General features: G+C 46.0%; 1 protein-coding gene across 1 annotated transcript; it reads left to right on the top strand.

The window, feature by feature from the left end:
* Positions 1-222: 222 nt before the first annotated feature.
* Positions 223-21,933, top strand: WDR91 (WD repeat domain 91). The gene is made up of 15 exons (XM_063133669.1): positions 223-354; positions 2,297-2,476; positions 2,983-3,190; positions 4,233-4,315; positions 5,207-5,343; positions 7,668-7,845; positions 8,504-8,662; positions 12,176-12,375; positions 14,040-14,190; positions 15,822-15,916; positions 17,102-17,267; positions 18,339-18,447; positions 18,955-19,067; positions 19,918-20,115; positions 21,309-21,933. The coding sequence occupies exons 1-15, from the start codon at positions 232-234 to the stop codon at positions 21,471-21,473; spliced, it is 2,265 nt and encodes a 754-aa protein (XP_062989739.1). The 5' UTR covers positions 223-231; the 3' UTR covers positions 21,474-21,933.
* Positions 21,934-22,542: the final 609 nt, after the last annotated feature.

Here is a 22,542-nt window from a genome sequence, read left to right as displayed (position 1 = left end):
AAATCGCAGCCTCCTCTCTTTTAAAGGGGAAAAAAAGCAAATGTTAGGGTTGCTGACTGTCCTAAAACTCCGATTCTAGGAAAAAGGGAGGGAGGCCGGAGCATTGCTGGGGAGGCAGGGGCGAACCGGAGAAGGGCGGAGCCAAGAGAGGGATTGGGGCAGGGAGCGTGTGGGGCGGCGCACAGAGCTTGCAGCGCTCCTCCTCCCTATTCCCCGTGACCCAGCAGCGCGATGGCGGCTGCGGCGGAGCGCACCGATGAGCTGGTGCGGGAGTATCTCCTCTTCCGCGGCTTCACCGGCACTTTGAAGCAGCTGGATGCGGAGATCAAGGCGGACAAAGAGAAGGGCTTCCGGGTGAGGGCTGCGAGGAGTCTTGCCAGCAGGAGCGGGGGTGGCCGGAGGAGGCAAAGATGCTCGGAGTGGGTGGAGGAGGAGGAGGAGGAGGAGGAGGAATTGAATGAGGAATTGAGGTTAGCAGCTCTCCTCGCCTGGTCTTTCTTTTTCACTTTCCACCCAGCCCTGCACAAACCCATAACAAGCAGTTTGGCTCGTGCAAACGGGGATTTGCGCCTGGGATTCCGAGCGCGCAGGCCAGCGCCGCGTTGACAGGACAGGGGCTGTTGGCTAGCTAGGCCTGCCTTTTGGTTTCCATACCTTTTGGACTCAATGCCAGCTAGTTCAAAGGCAGCCTGACCTCACGGAGCCCCTTGCAGTCGCACGAGTGCCTCGATTTAAGCAGGTTTCTACTTTGGAGCCCGCCCTCTCGCCGCTGTTGAGCAATGCTCCATAGCTCTGGAACAATTGGGCTAGTAAAGGGGAGAGTGCTTTCCCTTTTCCGAGCTGAATAACTGCACCAGTCCTTATGCTTTCGGAGGTCCAGGCAGGGTTTGAATCTTGGCACTTTCACAGTTACTGACCTATACGTGATTTTGCAGATGGCCCTATCCAGATAGAAAATCATCCTATCTGAAACAGGCCCAAGTGGACTGATTGAGACAAGTCCTCCTCTATGACGCTATAAAATGTGAATCTTTCCCTGCCTTAAGTTTGTGAACATAAGGGCGCACTCCTGGAATAGCTGCCTAGGGCATGCTGGGAATTGTAGGACTCTTTTTCCTGTCTAAACATGCATTGGATTCTGCCCTAAATGATATAAAGGAATGGATCTGATTTTGTGTGTGACTAAAACTGCATAAATACATTTGCTTTTATAATGTCTGTAAAAGGAGCTGCCAAAATTTTACTGGCATGTCCCATCTCATAATTTTTGTGGGAGCTCTCTTCCTCCATTTTTTTCAGTCTCTCCAGAACAAGAAATCCCATCATTCCACTTTTCCACATATCTAAGTCACTTGCTTTTGTTTTATTACTAAAATTCCCCACCACGCAAGTACATTCCCAGTTAAGTTGGTGGTATTGTGCCATCCTCAAGTTAATGCGCATTGGGTTTTTTGTGCCTATTTCTTCTTGTTCTTCTTCACCCCATTCCCCTGATTCAAGCAACCCCATGTAAAAAGTCAAACTCCTATTTCAGGATTCAGAGCTTTGAATAGTAGAGGCAATAAACTGGATCCTGGAAAGAAAGAAAGAAAGAATGCTGGGCTCGTTCAGGAGTCAGGAACCTCAGGTCCGTGGGACAAACCTGGCCATCCAGAAGTCCCAGTTCTGCCTTTTGGGTTCCACAGATGACCACACCCTTTCCCTTGTTTTGCCCCCTTTCTTCCAACCACCAATTGTTTGATATTTCCTGACTAATGCAAAGTTTTTCCCCAGTCTAAAAGGTTGAAATGCCTTCCCTAAGCCTTAGTTCCCTAAACCTTCGTTTTAAGCTGAAAGATGCTGGTATTTGTGGCTCCACCCCTTTTTGGCCTTTGGCCCCGCCCATGACTGGACTGTGGCCCCCAAGAGCATCTTCAAAATTGAATTTGGCCCTTGGCTGACAGAGGCTGAATACCCTTGAGCCAGAGGAACCATGGGAGTCTGAGCCAGCAGCTCAATTCTTACAGGACCTGCAGAGAAATGACATTGCCAAGGATGGCTTTAGCTTTATTTTGAAAAGTGATGGAATTATTGAAACCAGCCTTCTTGTTTTCAGCGTGTCCCCAAAAGAGTGGGTGATTAACAAAAAAAGAATTGGCCTGGATATGACAAATGGGAAATATCAGTCAAAGCTACATTTGTTGCATCTTTCCAAGCCTTGTTTCTGTAATCGAAATGATGGCCTGCCTGGAAATTCTTGGTCAAGTGTGCAAGACTTAAGTAACTGCTTGTTTTGCATTTCTTTCCCCATCTTCAGGTGGATAAGATAGTGGACCAGCTTCTGCAGTTTGTTCAGAGCTATGATCTGGCAGCACTCCGGGATTACTGGAGTTACCTCGACAGGCGCCTGTTCAGTCGATTGGAGGATGTGTATCGGCCGACTGTGAACAAGCTGAAAATCAGTTTATACCGCTACTACCTCGTTCATAGTGTGCAGGTTTGTGTCAAGCTGGCAGCTTTGCTTGAAAAGGCTGTGGCTTTGTGAAAAAGAACGCACATACTTCCTAATAAAACACTGTTTGTGTCTTTCCTCTCCAGCAGCTATGCTGTTTGGTGGCAAAGGAACCCTTTTTAATTTAATTTCTTTTCTTTTATTATGTTTATATCCCACTTTTTTTTCCTCCTTAAGGAACCCAAGGTGGCACACATAATCCTCCTCCTCCATTTATTCTCACAACAATCCTGTGAGGTAGGTTGAGCTGAGAGTCTGTGACTGGCCCAAAGTCACCCAGTGAGTTTCCATGGCCAAGTGTCGAGGAAATCAAGATGGGTGGTCTTGGATTAGAACCCAGATCTCCCGACTTCCAGTCCAACACTCTTGCCACCACACCACACTGGCTCTTCTTTTGACTCGATTGAGCTCAGAACAGGCTGAGAAAATTGGTCTCATTTTGGAGCTGCTTTTGCACCAGCAAGAACTGAAATCTGTTTTCTTTGTTTTAGACAAGCAGGAATGATAAGACGCAGGAATTCTTTCTGAAGCAAGCCTCTGAGCTTCAGAACCAGGCTGAGTGGAAGGATTGGTTTGTTCTGCCCTTCATCCCAAACCCAGATGCAAACCCGGCCTTTGCCACGTATTTTTCCCGCCAGTGGGCAGACACTTTCATCGTTTCTCTGCACAACTTCCTCAGCGTCTTATTTCAGTGCATGCATATCCTTTTGAGGTACGCAAGAATAACTCCCAAGCCCGTAGCAGCTGCATTCCGTGTGCGTACTCTCTCTTTCTTGTTAGAAAGCAGTGAATGGCTTTTGGTTAGTTATTTAGTTAGGGGGTCGTTGTGTAGCTTGCTCTTCTGGTTTACCTACATTTCCTGCAGGTTATAGATTCATATCTTCTGGTCTTTCAGCACTTGGCTAGAACTAGAAGTTAAGGAGCCCGTGACTAGGCATGGCATTGCTGATACTGCCCTAGAATATAGTCTGCAAAAAGGGATGTGCCCTGCCTAAACCAGCTGGGCGGGATACCTGCACCCAAAGTCTTGGCTGATTTTAATATAAATTGACATGCGGCATTGAGTCCAATCTTCACCTCTGGCCCTTTGTCTTCAGGGCTCACATTTCTCCTTCCTCCAGAATTTCCTTTCTTGTTTGTTTGCTTCCTCTCACCAACACATAGTTATTTTAGTCACTTGCCCCTATGTGATTCCCCCACCCCACCCTGCATCAGTTGCCAAATAAACCTTTCATTTTTCTCACAGAAGTTGTTCTGTATTTCAGCATTCAATGACTTCTCCATAATCTTTGTACACATTCTGTGACTTCACAGCTGCTCAACCAACCGCTGGATGGCCTTGCAAGCAGCAGGCAGGTGATAGGTGGCAACCAGGTTTTAGTCTGTTTTATTTAACATGTAAGCCCCTTCTGCTTCCCATTCCCACGAAAAAAGACTTGAGCAGTGGAAGGTGCTGTGTGGGACACAAAGGCAGGATAAAAATGTATTTGTGACTAAAACAAAGTATTTGAGATACTGTAGATGGAACAGGGTCACATAACTCTATGAATCTCAAGCAGGGCGGTGGGGTTGTTTTAATTTTTGAGAATAGAACAAGCAATGTAAAATAATTCTTAACTCTCAACCACCAAGTGCCAATCCAAATAGGTATTAGGGTGCCTCTGGAAAATGCTTGGACTTTAGTGAACAGAGGAAGGAGTTCTATAGGAGTCTTAAGTTTTTCATCCTTAACCTTTCTTACCTGTACCAGTAATCTTGAACTTTGAGGCTGAATGTCAGAGAAGTAGTCTCCTACAAGAAGAAAATGAAATTCTGCGTCAAAAGGTGAGTGTGACAGTTCCTGGAATCTCCAGGTAAAAAAATTATTTTTCCAGTTTATGACTTAATCTGAACTACTAGCATGTTTGCACATCGCTTTATCTCAGGAATCCTGGCTTAATAAACTACAGTGATCTCTTTTCCATGTCATGACAGCAATTCCTGGGTTATTTAACCCAGGAATTGCAGGGATGAGTGGAGTGCACAAACCATGTGTTCATTATTTTCGCTTTTAATTAACACTCTGCTCCTGAATTGTTTAATTGTTGGGTTAACTCTGGGTTGTTTAACTCATAGTTTCTGGATTCGCACAACACAAAACAACCCTGTATTGGTGTGTGTGTGTTCCTGTGTTGCTGATTGAAAGCAGAAACTTTCACGAATGGGAGCTCACATGTTCCATTCATCCCACAATTCCTGGGTTCAACCATCCAGGATTTTCCACCATGACATGCGAACCAGGTCAATGTGAATGAGTAGTGTGGTGGATCATGCAGGCTATTCACTCCTCCCTTTGTATGAAGAAGTAAATGTCACGGAGGGATAGCTTCACGTGACATCCAAACCTGTGATTATTGTGAAATGTGCCCAAACAAGCCAGGATTGTAAGCCAACTTTAAATCAGGGTTTGTAAATCCTGACTTGGTATAGGTGCATTGGACATCACACAAAGCTATCCCTTAATGGTCTTATTATTCATTTGTGCAAAGCAGCTGCAAATGATCTGCATGCCCCAGCATGCTGTTCATTCACATCGTGGGACATGTGAACACAGCCACTAAGCTGGAGCTAATGAATTCTATATGGTATAAATATGGCCTGAATCAGTATGGAGGGAAGCTGCAATTCATCCCTTTCTGTTCTCTCCCCTGTCTTTTTCTTTTTTCTCTCTTTTAGCTCTTTGCCTTGCAGGCAGAACACTTCCGAATGAAGAAAGAGGAGCAGCAGCAACAGGAGGAGGAGGAGGAGCTAATTCTTCACCACAAGCTTCCTTCCTATGTGGCCAACATGGACCATCTGGGGGACTCAGAGCTGTGAGTCTATATGTGAGAGGCCGGGTCAAGTGCCTGCATGACTGGATGACAGTTGTCTGCTTACTGATAAACTTGGAGAGGCAACTTTGGAGAAGTGAATATTAATTCAGAAAGATCAACAAAAACGTGACAACCACTGGGTGTCTTCCTCCCCCCCCCTTGCAGGTTCTTGCAGAATTGATTGGTAGATGTTTCTTTTAAAAAATCACCTATGGAACATCCTTTCTATAGGAACTTTCTCTTGGTACTTCAAGACTAGTTAGATAATTGCTGATTGGGTTTAATCTCATCCATGCCGATTTTACTGCAGCAGGTATCAGGCATCTCACTGAAAACATGGAGATCTGTTAGTGGCTTTTTTGGGTTGGTGGGCCAAGCTATCTGTATTTGTGGCTATGCACTTGAGATTTGGAATCGGCTCTGTCCACTTGTGACTGTCTTGACATGGTTGTTCATGCCAGGAGCAACAGTTACATGTGATCACTTCTTGCTTACCGCTAGAAAATTGTACATAAGTGGAAGTCCACTTCATTAAGGCCCAGTTATTTTCAGGTGCCCCAGTTTTGAACTGGGTAAGAAGGAGCCTAAGTATCCCGATAGTTACCGCTGTGGTACAGGGCATTATAATGACCATGGGGCTGTCTTGGTTATAACCTCTTGTGTGTCTGCTGCTTGTGTTGATAGAGGGAGGCTATCCTCTTGTTGCCGTACTGGGGCTTGTCGGGTAGGATAGCAGCCTCAAAAGTATAATTGCCTTAGTTTTGTACGAACAGCATTGGGAATATACCCAATACTATATATATTTGCCATCTGAAAAGTTGGAAAAAAATAAAAGTTGAAAATAAACCCCCACATTTTGTAGTAAATGAAAGTTAAGTGCATTATTTGGACAGAAATGTGATCGCAATATTAAGGACTAGCAGCATGTTTGGATGTTGAGTAATTTTTATAACATTGAAAACAATGAACTCTTAAATAGTCTATAAACAGTATGTAGCAGGGTGTCTGTGTCATGGTCCTTTGAGATCGACCTCAAGGGAGAGGCTGGGTCAAAAAGATGGCAGATTTGGAGTATTTGTTTCTAGCATCTCCAAATTAGATCAGAGGTCACTAGAAGAATGCAAGCAGCAAATCACAAGCGACGTAGGACCTGTGTGTTCCACTCATGAAGATGACAGCTGCCTTTAGGTGCAGAAACAGATTTTCGGTTTGAGTGTTATGCATGTCTACAGTAAACACAGGAATGGTCATTCCCTTTTGTTGTAGATCGTCTTACATACATATTTTGGGTGAGTTAAACCCTGTCTTTAAAAGGATTTTGCTCATTCCAGAAGAGAGAATATTTCTTAGGCGGTGTCCCCCCACCCCCCAACATAAGACATAAAACGACTTGTGAGCATTCTGAGCATTCTCAGAACTGCAGAGTTACAATTCATGAAGAGGTTCAATCTCCAGAGGCTTGAATCAGGATAAAGTTTTTTGTTTTGTTTTATCATCGTGCTATATGTTTTAATTGGCCTACGTACTGCTAGGATGTTTTTGTTATCAGCAACAAGTGTTTTGTGAATGGCCACTGTTAATAATGTGATTGTCACTGTTAGTACTTTCAGCATGAATTTCTTTCTGACCTCAGTATCTACAATACCCCGCCTTCCCAACCATGTGTCCTGTATTTAGAGATCTGAAACTCTCAATATGACTTCTTGCATTTGATGAAATGGACTATAGCCCACAAAAGCTTATGTCATAGTAAAAGGACATAAGAAGTGGCTTGCTGGATCAGACCAAGGGTCCATCTAGTCCAGCACTCTGTTCACACAGTGGCCAACTAGCTCTTGCCTATGTGCCCTAGCAACTGGTGCATATTTATTTATTTATTTATTTATTTATTTATTTATATATAGCCTTACTCCCTGTGATACTGAAGGTAGCACATAGCCATCAGGGCTAGTGGCCATTGTTAGCCTTCTCCTCCTGGAATTTATCCAACCCCCTTTTAAAGCCATCCAAAAACCAGTGTTCCTTAAAACAGTGTTCCTTAAAACTTCTAATTTTTCTATTGGAAAAAAAGGGAAATACTCGTGGTGGGAGGGGAGCAGAAGGGAGGAAAAAATACAAGCCTTATGTGGCCCATAGACTAATGGCAATCTAGCATGGGATTAACAGCTTTTGAGCAACTTGTTGACACATTGCTGTGGTAATCTCTTAGAAACGGAACACCCTTGACTCCTCTGCTTTGGTGTCTAAGTGTGGTGTAGAGCTTTTGGGTTGACTGCCTTTAATTCCACCCCACCCCCACCCCCCACCCCCCATCTTACCCTCAGGGACATGACCTGCAACCAAAGACACACTGCTCACTCTCTCCAGACCCGAGGTGGATTCCTGTCTTCCTTGCTGTCTCAGAGTAAAAAGGGACCTTCGAGAGTGACACAGGCCCCAGGAACCACTTCTGGGCAGGCTGGCGTGGCACCCATGGCCAAGAAGGAGCAGTCAAACCACCAGGTGAGGAGAAGAAGACTGCATGTATTTCTCAGTTGTTCTAATAATAGGAAAACAATTCTGTCCCTCTGTGATCATTTAACTTTCATATTTACAACTAGGTTCAGTATCTGCTCTGTTGGCCTGAGGCCTTAGGTACAGGCTGTCTGCAGAGTAATTTCGTTATCTGGCATAGTTGCTATCTGTCTTCCTTTTGAGCCACAGACTGGTTGCAGTTAACTCATGGTAGTTTCCTGAACACACCCATCTTGGCTGCTACTTAGTAGAAAGATTAGTAGAAGCTCAAGCATATACAGCTAACATCTACTTATTGATAGCATTTTGGTACAGCAGCCCAGGGAAAGACCTGTGAGGTTCACAGGCCCTTAGCTCAGTCCATACAAGACGCAGTGTGTGTGTGTGTGTGTGTGTGTGTATACATACATATATAAGAGGCAAGCAGTGCCCCCCTTCTCCCTTCCCTGGATTTTGTGCTGTTTCCAGGACGGTGGTCTTAGGGCCAGGTTGAGAACATACCTAGTTCAGCATTCTGTTCACAATAATGTGCAAGCCTCTCCACACCTCCAAACGACGCTCCTAGATCTGTTATGTTCCAGAAATGCTCGTTTAAGCATGGGACCTCGAAGAGCCAAAAACTTCACAATCTTCCCCTGCTTTCTAGAGCGCCAAAGGGAAGGAGGTGGCAACTGCCTGCAAGGAATCAAAAACTCACTTCGGTGGCCTGGTGGCATCAGAGCCCAACTCGGTACAGCAGCGACAAAGGCGCCTGCAGGACCATGGGAAGGAAAGGAAAGAGCTTTTATCTAAAACAGTTTCCCAGGTATGGCTCTGGGGTCTTGGATGGATTAGACTATAATGGTGTTGTTGTTGCTGTGTGTGTGTGTGTATTTCTGTGCATAGTCAAACATGTCCTGATATTCTAGTACAGCCTTTCTCAACCTGGGGCGCTCCAGATGTGTTGGACTACAACTCCCAGAATGCCTCTGCTGGCTGGGGCATTCTGGGAGATGCAGTCCAACACATCTGGAGCGCCCCAGGTTGAGAACCACTGTTCTAGTAGTACCCAGGCTGGTTTTTCTAAGGCAGGGTTGCAGATCCTCAGGCCACCCTTCCCTGGCCTCACCTCAATCACCAATTGTTTAGTGGTTCCCTGACGTTTGTGCAGGCCCCCCCCCCCATTTTAAAAGGTTGAAATGCCTCTCCCAAGGCTTACTTACCGGAAGTAATAGCTTTAAGCTAAAATATGCTCTGTTCTACTGGATGCTGACTCGTGTGTCTGAGCAGTTGCTTGCTTTTCTGATTTTGGATGAGTCCTACCTTTGAACTGAGCACGAGGTGAACGGTCAGCCGCCGTTTGCTCTGACCACCCATTCTCTCCCTTCTGAACTGAGACAGGGACAAATGGTTTCCCTTTAAATCCCCCCTTTCCCCCAGAGTGATTTATACACAGTTCTTTCCTTATGCCCCTCAGCCACTCCTTTCCATTTGCCTGTTTGTGAGTCTTTTGCGCACTGAGGTGACGAACAGCTGCGGTACATAAGAGGCAGCCCTTGGCAGAGCCTTTCCTGCTGTTGACACTAGGGAGGAGGGACTAAAAGTCACTCTGCCCTTTTCATATACTTGGGAGATACTTGGGAGATATGGGGATGGATCGTGAGTCAGGGAATTTGCAGGAGGCCGGATGGGATGCTCTTCTGGGTTGGAATAGGCTCACAGGCCTAGTATAGAAGAAGTAGAAAGGGCCAGTGGAGGCTGGGAGCTCCAATGTCAGTGGGGCAGCGAATCTGCTCCGGATTTCAGTCATAACCTGCCGGAACTCTAAAGGAGCTATCCGAGGTATCTCCTTTCGAGTTGTGACTGAAACCCGGAGCAGATTTGCTGCCCCACTGACGTTGAAGCCACCAGCCTCTACTGGAAGGGATGCTGATAATTGCTGCGTCTGTCTGTAAGCCCCTTTCCCCTTTGAATGGAACAGGCTGCTATTCTAAGGTGCCTTCGCTTCCAGCTAGTCCTCCGGTGACCCTGTCTGTGCATGAGCAGGTGATAAACTCATCTTGCTACGATGTAAATGCCTTGCATCTGGGAAAGCAGCATAAGCTTGAGAAACCTCTAGAAGGCAGCATGGAGGTAGCACAATCTCTAGAAACAAAACTCCCTCCAAACTGACTATCTTTATGAAACCTTGGAGCCTAGAGAATAGCTCCTTAATGGCTTCCCCCCCGCCCTTTTCTCTGGGAGTTCAGTATTTTTAAGGTTGGGTAACCATAACTGCTCCCAGTATCCTAAATGTAGGTGCATCGTAAATTGTGTAACAGTGTGATGATACCTGCCGTTCTTATTCTCAGTCCCTTTCCTGCTGTTTCTTAATGTTGAATCTGCCTTTTTCTCTGCTGTACTCCACACTGAGTGGGCACGTTTGGTGAGCTTTCCTCTGGGACCTCAAGATCTCTTTCTACTCTGGCTAAAAGCCCATTTAGACCTTATTCTCTGCAAATACGAATGCAGATGATTTGCGTGGGTATGCCAATGGGCCTGAGCTGCTGAATCTCATCACCCGTTCTGTTACAAAAACATCACGTTTGGAGAGGCCCTTTTGGCGTCTTCCCTGCATAATGCGGTTTTGTGAACGAGTTTGAGTATCTCACTATTGATCCCTGCTCTGGATTATTTGAGTAAGTTAAGGATCACTGGTGCCAGTACAGCTGTTTATGGGGACCACTGTACGTTTCCTTCCATACTAAAAAAAACCCCTCTAATTAATCCTGCCCTCTGTTTCCAGCCTCTTTGCCGGTGACTGCTCCATAAAAGGACCAGTCTGCTTGCTCATTGTTTGGCTAGTTGAAAAAGAGACTTGTCAGCCTCTACTCGGTATTTTCCTCTTTCTCTGCGTTGCCTCTGTCTGTGTGTCAGTATTGCCCTGGAGCTTCTGGTTTTCAAGGCCTTATGAGGAAGTGACTGTGACTGATTTTTCCTGGCCCTTCCGGTTGATATTGCTGAGCGAGGGAATCGCCACTGAATCCCGGGTCTTGTGACAACCATTCTTCTCAGTCACGACAAATATTCTTCTGCTTGGCCACTTACGGCTGCCTTAAGAGCACTTTGGTTGCTTTACCTCCCTAAACACCTAGGGTCCCCCCCCAACTCCCCCATACTCAGCAGGTCAAGAATTAGGGTGAAGAAAATGCTTTAAAATGTGTCAGAGTCTCACAGTTTTGTTTCCACCACAGACAGGAGAAGGTCCCCTTATCAGTGCTAGTGGCCCCCAGGGAGGCCTGAGACTTGCTGTGGGATCTGTGTACTCCATGTTGCGGCTGCTTACAAACATTGCAGAAAGAGGCTTTTTGGCGCCAGCCATGTATCAATATTCAGCCTTTGTCCCATAGTGACTCAGTTCAGACAACACACTAGGCCACTGGGGTTAAACTTTTTGAGCTAGACATTATCGTTTAGTGTGTCACGTGAACCATTCCTAACCATGGTGGCTACATAACCACGGTTTAAAGACTCTCATTAACCATTTGCTGCAAAAAGGTTAGTGGCCTAACCGTGGTTTAGTGTGTTCTTCTGCCTCTCTTTAACCCTCCAGTTTAATGGCAGGAGCTTGTTTTTCAGATATGGATGAGTTATCCAGATACTGTATTGTTGATGGTATGATCTGGCATCTTCTGCTGCCCCTGACGTGTGGGGAAGGGTGTGTTTGTAGCTAAAGTGCTGGATTGAAATGTGGGGTAATGGAATTGGATTTGTTCTGCTTCTGGAAGCTGGATGCTGCCCTTCCTTGCTTTTCATAGAAGGTGGCCCTTCCTCAAGGATGATTCAACTGTGACTGGGTGGAAACATGGGATAAGTGAGCAGCCCGCTCTGTCTACAGGGGATAACAAAGGCTCATCCTCCCTCTCACCACCGTCAGCCATTCCAGCAGGCAGCATAGTGGGAGCTGAGAGCGGGGGAAGCAGGGCCCTTCCACCAGCCCTGCTGAAAGACGACTTCATCTCCCCCCCCCCCCCTTCCTTCCCCTTCCCCTTTTCCTTCTGTGTTGTGTCTTTTTAGATTGTTAGCCTGTGGTTACGGACTGCCTTATTTTACTGATTGCATGTACGCTGCTCCAAGAGCCTTTTGGGCTGAAGCGTGGGATAAAAATACTTCAAATAAATAAATAATTTCTGCTTCTTGCAACTTGCCTGTTAGCGCTTGAGCTGCTGGTATGAAGCGACCCTCTTGGCCATGGTTACCTAAAACTCTTTACTCATTTAGCCCACTGAGATGGACATGAGGAGCTTAACTGATTCTCCTGGCTTGCTGTACTATATGCAGGGTCCTTCTCTTGGTTTAGGGGCAGACTGTTGAGAGGAAGACAGAGACCAGTACCACTGAAACCGAGCCATCCCCTGAGCTGCATGCTGAGCAAACAGAACCCCTGACCAGAGCTTTTGGGTCTAGCACAGACCCCGGAGGTATCAAGCAGGAGCCGCCGTTCATTGTCTTGAGCCAGGAAGAATATGGAGAACACCACTCATCCATCATGCATTGCCGGTAAGGGCTACTTCTCCTTGGGGAAGGTGTGGATGACGATCGGAGAGCTGTTGTGGTTCAGTGGACTAAGTACTGGACTTGAACTTGTGGAATCTGTTCAGCTGTGGACTGGAGAAGTCCCCGTCTCTCCTCACCTGAGAAGTACAAATTATGACTGACTTAGAACTATAGCTTCCAAATCACATGAGGTATTGGTTCCCGTCTGTTCAGCACTGGTTAGGCCTGAAGGGGTTTCAGAGAAGGGCAACGAGGATGATCAGGGGTCTGGAAACAAAGCCCTATGAGGAGAGACTGAAAGAACTAGCCTTGGGAAGAGAAGTGTGAGGGAAGACATGATACCACTCTTCAAGTACTTGAAAGGTTGTCACACAGAGCAGGGCCAGGATCTCTTCTTGATCCTCCCAGAGTGCAGGACGTGGAATAATGGGCTCAAGTTACAGGAAGCCAGATTCCAGTTGAACATCAGGAAAAACTTAGTGACTGTTAAAGCAGTACGACAATGGAACCAAATACCTAGGGAGGTCATGGGCTCTTTCACACTAAAGGCTTTCAAAATGCAGGTGCTTTAAGGTGGATTCCTGCATTGAGCAGGGGATTGGACCCGATGGCCTTATAGGCCCCTTCCAACTCTATTATTCTATGATTCTATCACTTCATAGGAAAAACAGCAAAGAGTCTTGTGGCACTTTATTATGGACGTCAACTCCCTTCACCTCCAGCTAGCTTGCCAGTGGTCAGGAATGCTGGGAGTTGTAGTCCAAAACATCTGGTGGGCACCAGGTTGGGGCAAGAAGGGTATGAACTTTCATGAAGTGAGCCTGTAGACCATGAAAGCTTATGTCAGAATAAATGTGTTAGAGCTTCTCTCTATACAGGCTTTCATCCTTGCAGTAATCCCATCATCATGATGTGCTCCTTCACACACGACCATGTGAAAGGACCCATTGTGTTTTAATGAGACTGTGCCATGTAGTGGTGGAGAGATCCCATGCTATCCTGATAATACCACATTATCTGTGGGTTTTTTTTCAAGTGCGCAATTTCCAGGGAATAATGCAGGAGATATCTTGCTCTCTTGACAAGGTCATGTCATGGACCTGCAAACCTCCATGAGAAGGCTCGTTTTGAGAAGCCCTTTGTCTTTAAGGTGCCGCCAGACGCCTTGTTGGTTTTGTTGCAATGGACTAATGTGGCTACCCCTCTGGAAATTATGGTAGCGGATTGTTATAAGGATGGCAAAGTAGTCTGCATATTAAAAGTACTATTTAAATGATAGTGCTAAGATCTTATCTAGATGGGGTGTGCTGTGTGTAACATGATAACGTGGCAAAGAAATGCCAGGCCATATTTAGGAAGAGCACAAAAAGGGGGAGAAGTCTCAGGGTGCTATAAGGTTTTATTATACAAAAGTCTGATGCGTTTTGGCCTCTTGTTCTTTAGGTTTTCTTCAGGGGGTTGTTAATCATTACTACAGACATTATAACAACAAGAGGCCGAAATACATCGGGCTTTTGTATAATACAACCTTCTCTTAGCATTGTGAGACTTCTCCTTCTTTTTGTGCACTTCTTGGACACTCGCCCGCCTTGCACCCATATTTGGGAAGAGGCAGCTATAGCTAGAAGTGTTGGAAGGACCACTGCATAACTTCCTTCTGTGTTTAGGGTTGACTGCTCTGGTCGAAGGGTGGCCAGTTTGGATGTGGATGGAGTCATCAAGGTGTGGTCTTTCAATCCCATCATGCAGACAAAAGCTTCTTCCATTTCCAAGTCTCCCCTGCTCTCCCTGGAATGGGCAACCAAGCGGGACAGGCTGGTGAGTAGCTGGGCTTGTTGTGACGGGGGAAGTCTGGAACTGCTGCTGGAGCAGCCACAACCACTTCTGGTTAACTAATTGGACCGAGGATCCATTCTGTTCACATAGTGGCCAAACAGCTGTCGATCAGGAACCCACAAGCACGACACAATGCAACAGCACCCTCCCACCCATGTTCCCCAGCCACTGGTGTGTACGTAGGCTTACTGCCTTGGATACTAGAGGTAGCACAGAGCCATCAGGACGAGTAGCCATTGATGTAGCTTTGGTTTGATTCTGTCCGTGTGCTCTTTTCCCCCTTTCTCTGCCCCACCCCTTTCCCCCCTTATCTGCTCCTGCTTCACCCTACAGCTTCACCCTACAGTATGTGTGTTTCCAAATCCAATCTGTGTTGGGTCTTCTTCTGGAACGATATAAGTCACTGGTGTGGGCTTCAGGAACCCTCACGCCATGAGAACAGACAGTGGCAAATACAGGAAGCAGGATGATGCCCATAGCAGATGGGCTTGCTTTGTGGTATTTTGAGCAGTCGCTGGAATGTACTGTGTCCACCGAGGCATTCTGGGTGGCTTCTAATTATAACGGAATATTTCCACGCCTTGCTTAGCTGGTTGCTTTCTTCTCCGTGCTCGTTTGTATTCCTCAATTGATGCTGTGAGATAGATAGATAGATAGATAGATAGATAGATAGATAGATAACGTACTAGGATACTGTCCCACATGATTGAATTGATATTTTGAATGTACAATGCCTTATTGTCTTAGGCACTCAAGAAATAAAAGGCGTTTTTAATGGAAGTCATTATGCAAAACTGTCCTGTCTGAAAACAGAGAGGTTGCAGTAATACAGCGAGAGTGCTGAAGATCTCTTCTTCTTGTCTTGAACTAGAATCCACCCCAATTCCCTTGTGGTCACAATGGAGAGCTGTGAGCACAAACTTGGTTTTAGGTCTCCTCTCTTCAGGGAACACCTCTGACCTTCCTCTTGAGAGTAGGGGTCTAGGAAGCAAGACTTGCTATCTAGAAAAGAATTCATTGGTTTCTGCAAAGGTTTGGTTAAGTCAATTCACCGCCTTAGAAATTTGGCCTTGATCTGCCCTCCCCAAGACAACCTTGCCAAAGCTCTTACTTCCGCGGCTACACTAGAACAACGTAGGCAGTGTGGCACCCACAGGCACCAGTGTTCTCTTGGACACATTTCTTGTTGCCCTCCGAGGTGCCCTGCTGCTCCCACTTTTTATTTTTTTTAAATAACAAAGTTGCTTATGGGATCGCCTCAAGGCAAAGAGTGGGCCTCTGTGGGGCTCAGAGGTATTCTTAGGAAATGAAGATGGCAGGTGGGAGCTGGCTGACGCTTTCATCTGCAGTGTGCCCATTTTGTGGTGGTGCCCAGGACACTTTTTCAAATTGCCAAATGTGCCTACAGGCCTGAAAAGATTGCCACCCCTGGCCTAAAAAATATGTAAGTTAACCTGAGGCAGGCCTAATAATACCCAGTAAACTAATACATGGCTGGAACTGAACTGGGAAAGTTTCTCTCTTTCCTTCTCGCCTGTTAATTTCCAGGGCTACACCAAGTTTTCATATTTTTCCCTATCTCTCTTTTTTGCCTCTTTGGTGCTGGTTTGCAGTTGTTGCTGGGTAGCGGAGTTGGGACTGTTCGTCTCTACGACACTGAAGCCAAGAAGAATCTCTGTGAAATCAACATTGATGAAGACATGCCCAGGTAATCCTCCTGAGCTTGAGTTCCTTCACTTTGCCGAGGGGTGATTGCAAAAGGAGTCATTTGAAGCCTGTTCAGACAACATGCTAAGCCATGGTTAGGCCGCTAACCTTTTTGCAGCAAATGGTTAGTGAGCGTGTTTAAACTGTGGTTATGTAGCAGCCATGGTTGGGAATGATTCACGTGACATGCTAAATCATGGTTCACATGACACGCTAAGCCATAATGTTTAGCTCAAAATGCTTAACCACCGTGGCTTAGCGTATCATCTGAACAGGGTCACAGTGTCCTAATCTCACTTGCATTGCAGCTTTTTTGTGATTGCCCCGAGTTTCTGTTTCTGTCCAAGTTGATGCTGATTCCATTAAGGCAATGGCTCACTTGTGATTTGTAACAGCTCCTCGTGAGCACATGTTCATCTTTGCTTGTGTGAGTTGTATACCATTGCAGGACAGACTGAGGGCACACATCATCTTGTTTGTGCTGGATTGAGAGGTACTTTATGCCATGATTTTACTTCACAGGGAAAATCTCCATGATGGGAGAAACTTGTACGCTGAGTTCCATCATTTTGCTCACAACCCTTTGGCAAGTGTAACAAGCGCCAGCTTTTCTCCCAGCCTTGGGGCAGCAGAAATTGCACTGGATTGAGAAGAGGGCTGGGGTGGTTGGTCCCTGCATTGCCAAAGCTCCTAGAGCCCCTCAGTATTGCAGAACCAAGGCAACAAGGCATTGCTATCCCTTGTGGTTCACACTTTGAGCCAGAGAGCAGAGCAGAGGATTGTTCCTTAGCTCATGGGTGGGCAGAAGGTAAATCTCCAGCTGCCCCTGCCAACATGGCCAAAGGTCAGGAGTGCTGCTTTCTGCTTCTGTCCACCTCAGCCCATGTAGAGGTGCAGCATGAGGACAGGGACAAGGGGAAAGGAGGGTTCAAGCCACCACAATTTTTGGCCCCCAGGTCGTGAGGATGGAGGGGGGAAAAGAATATGAGAAGGTAGCATCTAATGCCTTCCAACAGTGTGCAAAACCTGTTAGGATATAAAGCATAGATATGTGTGTATGTGGGTGGTGGTGGTGGGGGGGCTTAACAGAACTCTGACCCAAGCCTGGAATGGCTGTTTCCCATCATGGCCCTGTGGACTTCCTGTGAAGAAAGCTGGAGCTGAATCACGGGTCTGTATGTTTCAGGATCCTCTCGCTTGCATGTAGCCCGAGTGGTGCTTCTTTCGTCTGTTCTGCTGCAGCATCTGGTGTCAACCAGCTAGATTATGCAGTTCTGGATTCTGGAGGGAAAGGCATGAATCAAGTTCCTGGGAAACTTCTTTTGTGGGACACGAAAACCATGAAGCAGCAGGTACGATCTTGTGTTCATTTTTCTGGAACCCAATTTCTAATCACTAAGCAGAGTCTTCGTCTCTTAATTTGTAGCTCCATAAGAAGCTAATAGCCGATGACCTGTTTCATACAACATGACAACCCACACTCAATCCATACTCAAGATTGAGTCTGGGTTGAATGTGGGCTGTGGTTGAAGCATGGGTTGTTGTTGAAGCATGGGTTGTTGTGTGGTGTGTAGCCTGCCCCACTAACAAACCATGGTTTGTTAACAAATGATGCATGAAGAGAACCTATAGTTTGTTGTTGGGTTGTGAACTGTGAGTTGTTTATTGTTAACAAACCATGGCTTGTTAGTGCAGCTTGTTAGTGCACACAGTACAACAACCCACACTCATCTTTGAGTGTGAGTTGTTGTGTTTTGTGAACCCAGTCATTGACACCAGTATATATAAAACTTTAGTCAGTTTGTGTATCCAGTTAATTTATTTTCTTGATGCCTTCAAATACTCTATTTGATATTTCTCCCTCTCATTTCCGTGGTATTGAGATCAATTAGTATTTTTAAAAATAGTTGAACTTGTTAGGGCACATCCCATGTGCTTTAATATTGATCTGTGCCAATGATGAGAAGATTAATGAATGTTTGCTCTTGCCACCTGAATATGGAGGGTGATTCTGGATCCCACATTGCTCCTTGGAGGGTCAGGTGGCTGCTGTGGCCAGGAGTGTCTTTTGTTCAGCTACTGCTGGTATACCAGTTGCACCCCTTCCTGGTGCAACCATACGATGCCTTGGCCACTTCCAGCTGCATGGTTCTCAGCCTTCAGCGGTGGGAAGCAGAAGTGCTGAGAAACCTCTGTGGGGAAGGATGGCCTGATTTGGTCCAAATGTCCTGAATTCCCTCTGGTGCAGGAACGAGTGGGAGAGGAGAAACCCATATGGGAGAGATCGTTGTGCTAGTTGGTTGAGCAACCTGACACCTCACAGTAATGGCTCCCCTGTGTGTTTGCCATACAAACAAAGTTTCTAGGGGAAAAGACACACACTTTATTTCTCTTTTAACATTGTGCTGTGTTTGCCATTTCAGCTCCAGTTTTCCCTTGAACCTGAGCCCATTGCTATAAACTGCACAGCCTTCAACCACAATGGGAATCTACTGGTCACTGGAGCAGCAGATGGCATCATCCGTCTCTTTGGTAAATGGCCACTCTCAGCTACGGCTTTGATTCCTATGACGTCATTTATGGCGGTGCTGGATTTTTATTGAATTTCCTGGGTGTGACTTCAGAGCATGCGCCGCCTTTGGTCAGGCAGAGGCTGAGTTGGTGCAAACGCACCATCCGGAAGACGACAACTCCCGTTCCTTTTATGCAGTCATAGGGAAGTCTTGCAACCCTTGGAGCCTTTTCTGTGCTTTTCCCTTAGGGCAGCCGTTGCTGGTTTGGGGCCTCCAAATGTACTAGACTAAAACACCATGCTGGCTAGGGATGATGGGAGCTATAGTCCCAAAAAACCCCAAATAGGGCACCAGTTGAATAATGGCCAAAAAATAAATTCTAAAAAAAGCATACAACTGCACAAAAATAGGGAAAAGCAATATTGTAATGGGTCCAACACATGTGGAAGTCACCAGATTGGGGAAAGTTGCCCTGGAGGTGCTTTTAAAAATGCAAAATACACACTCCTTTCCTTTTCTCTTTCAGATATGCAGCAGCATGAATGTGCTATGAGTTGGAAGGCCCATGATGGGGAAGTCTATTCCGTTGAATTCAGCTATGACGAGAACGCTGTTTACAGTATTGGCGAAGATGGGAAGGTAGGTTGGAGGGCAGGGATGGAGAGCGTGTTGCCCTCCAGATGTTGTTGGATTGCAGTTTCCATCCATCCTTTACCATTGGCTATGCTGACTAGGGCTGATGGGAGTTGCAGTCCCCCAATATCCGGAGGGCTGCCATGTTCCCCACCCCTGTTGCAGAGGAAGACAATGGCCTGATCCTGGGATGGTAGCATAGCATTTTTATTCATTGATATTGCCATTTGTGTACAGTTTTAGGACACACATATGGCCCTCGACACAGCGTACAACTGCTAATAACCATTATTATTATTATTACATTTATATCCCGCCTTTTTTCCTCCAAGGAACCCAAGGTGGCGTACATAATCCTCCTCCTCTCCATGTAATCCTCACAATAACAACCCTGTGAGGTGGGTTGGGCTGAGAGTATGTGATGGCCCAAAGTCACCCAATGGATTTCCATGGCCAAGTGGGGACTAGAACCCGGATCTCCCGACACCCAGTCCAACACTTTAGCCACTACAACACACAATATAATAATATTGGTAACAACATATTCTTCTCCAAAATATTAAAATGACAAACATCAGTTATAACATCATGTTGAATGGATTAAACATGATGCCAGGCAGAAAGGACTTGGGGGGAATGCTGCTTCTTCGCCAACCCCCATCGCAAGGCTGGTGAGGCCGCCGAAGCTCTTGGGAAGCGGCTGACGTTTTGAAGGCAGTTACTTCCTTGGCTGTGTTACCCCTGGTGTTGTCAACTGCTGCTCTTGTCTCCACAGCCGTCAGTGACCTCACAGAGCAAAATAATAGGCAAGTGTTTCCCTCGGCACGTCTAACCAGCCTCTCTTGTGCCATCCTAGTTTATTCAGTGGAATATTCACAAGAGCGGCTCCAAAGTCTCTGAATCCGCCCTCCCCAGAGACGCCACGGGCCCCTTCGTGTTGTCTGGCTACAGCGGATACAAGCAAGTCCAGTTCCCACGTGGGAGGCTCTTTGCGTTTGACTCGGAGGGAAACTACATGCTGACCTCTTCTTCTACCGGGGGTGTCATTTACAAGGTATTGGCTACTAGTCATGATGGCTCTGTGCTGCCTCTGGGATCGGGGGCAAATTGACCATGCTGGCTGGGAATGATGGGAGTTGTAATGCCACACATCTGGAAGGCGCCAGGTAGTGGGGAGGCGACCCTAAACCATCAGGCCAAAATCGACATAGTCTTTATTTTTTAGCATCCAGGATATGAGTCTAATGCTGCAATCATAAATGCACTTAATTGTGATTTTCTTCTGATTAAAAACATGTAGGATCTCACCACATGTCCTCTGATCCATGGCTGCTGCCATTTGAGATATGCTTATACATTCTGTATGTAATGTGCATTTATCTCACAGTTAGGAGCAGATTTCTGGGCAGAGTATTCCCTGGCATAATTACAGGAGGGAAACAAAGTTTCATTGTGAAAGATCTGTGTGTTGTCACTGTTCTTATCTTAGATTCATGGAGCTTACACTGCTGGCTGAAATATCAGACCAATCTTTCATTGGCTCTTCAAGGTAGCTCAAATTGAAATAAAAGTGGCCGGCTCTTGCACTTATCGGCCAACTTCTCTACAAGCTTCTGTCAGACTTCCAGCCCAGTTCTATACCAGTTTGTGCTGTAGTCAATCCCACTGTGTTTAACGGGCATTGTGGTATTCGTGTATGATCTTTTTCCTCTTCATCTTTAAATATACTTGCATTACTCTGGGCTTTCCTCTTTTACCTACTGCATTTCCCCTGCAAGCTAGCTGTGATAACATTAGTTAATTAATAGTAATTAAATTATATACTACTCTTCAGCAGTGCTTCCAATATGGGTTCAAATCCCAGCGTTGCCACAGATGGGCTGGGTGATCAACCCTCGGTCTGATCCAGCATGGCTCTTCTTATGTTCTTATGCCTGCATCGTAAGCTGCTTTTGAGGTACTAAAAGACTGAGCTAGGTGTAAAAGAGTCAACACTTTAAAGAAAAGCAGCAACAACCAAAAAAAAAAAAGCAACGAAAAAAATGCCAACACAGTATTCAGCATAGTCTTCAACTGTAGGATGTTTTACTAGGCAAAATTGCACCACTCCCCTGATTGAAAGTACTGTACAATTATTAAAAATGGAGCTAGGTGGGGCTAGACTTCGAGAGTTCCGATTGCCCAAGCAATTTCTGCCTCAGGAACCTGCCCAGTGTCTACTTGTGTCTGCCTTTCTTTCTCTTTCAGCTGAGTAGCCACGAGAAGGTGCTGGAAAGCTGCCTCTTCCTGGGAGGACACAGGGCCCCCGTGGTCACAGTGGACTGGTGCACAGCCATGGACTGTGGGACCTGCCTGACGGCCTCCATGGACGGGAAGATCAAACTAACCACTTTACTTGCGCAGAAGTCTTAAATGGAACGGTGCTGCTAAGGAAGCGCCAGTTGCGGACTGTTTTTTCCCCAAGGGAACGGGAAGGGTGAAGATCAGTATTAACTATTTAGATCAAGCTACTGTGGGGAGGAGAGAGTGTCTCAACCACTTGTCTTAATGTTACCTTCTCCTCGGATAGAAACTTTTTGAAGCTGATGCCAAACCACTGCCAGTTAGGAGTTTCAGTTACAGCAGTTCCTCTAAATTACGCTCTTAGCAGGCATGCACTGATCACCAAGCTCCTTCCAAGGAGGACCAGCCCCGGGTTGGTTGGTTTTTCCTGGGCCCCCAATAGCACATGGCCATGAATCTCCAGGATTTGTGCCAAGGTGGGAGGTAGACTTGCAATGGATCCAGAAGAAGAAGGAAAAAACCCTGTGCGAAACCTAACAGTATTCTGTGTCTGCTCCTGCATTTCTTAGTAAAAGAAAATGTCTGACTGTGTTGGCTCTGTGTATGTGTTGCTTCTGTAGCTTTAAGAAACTTCTCTGCATTGTCATGCAAGCCATATTTCATTTTCTGGTATTGAGGTCCATCTGAGGGCTTGTAGCTATTTGGGAGGCACTTTTTCTTATTGGATTCCTGATATGAGCATCCCCTGCAAGTGGCATCGAAAACGCTACATTGCTGAGTAATCCTACAAGAGAATTTGTTTATATATATAATTTTATAAGAGTCTGATCCCAGCTTCTGGCAACCAGATCTTATTTTTTTGTAGGGCTGAAGTTTCCCCAACCAGGCACCCTCCAGTTTGATGGACTACAACTCCATCATCCCCAGCCACCATGCTGTCTGGGGATGATGGAGCTGTAGTCCAACACAACTGGGAGGGTGCCAAGTTGGAGAAAGTCTTGTTGTATAGCGCTGGGCAATAATAGGAATTTGTTAAAATGGATAATTGTAAGTTAGATATCTTTCTAATGATTTCTTCTTAGTTTGTCCCAATTTAGTGCCCTTTTTTATGTAAGGAAAAAGAATTAAGAACTTAATAAATATTTGCATTGGTAGGGCCAGGTCTTCAGCTGTAATATACATTAAACCTGCCAGCAGT

The sequence above is a fragment of the Elgaria multicarinata genome, chromosome 9, assembly GCF_023053635.1.
Source record: "Elgaria multicarinata webbii isolate HBS135686 ecotype San Diego chromosome 9, rElgMul1.1.pri, whole genome shotgun sequence".
NCBI classification, from domain to species: Eukaryota; Metazoa; Chordata; class Lepidosauria; order Squamata; family Anguidae; genus Elgaria; species Elgaria multicarinata.
The sequence above is the reverse complement of the archived record's forward strand: the minus strand, read 5'-3'. Positions and strand labels throughout refer to the sequence as shown.

What these genes read in the sequence shown, in the direction of transcription:
- WDR91 (XM_063133669.1), top strand. Translation starts at nt 232, where the DNA reads ATGGCGGCTGCGGCGGAGCGCACCGATGAGCTGGTGCGGGAGTATCTC. An exon ending in CGTCTTATTTCAGTGCATGC is followed by an intron (nt 3,191 to 4,232) that starts ATATCCTTTTGA and finishes AACCTTTCTTAC; the next exon opens with CTGTACCAGTAATCTTGAAC. An exon ending in CCGGGGGTGTCATTTACAAG is followed by an intron (nt 20,116 to 21,308) that starts GTATTGGCTACT and finishes TTTCTCTTTCAG; the next exon opens with CTGAGTAGCCACGAGAAGGT.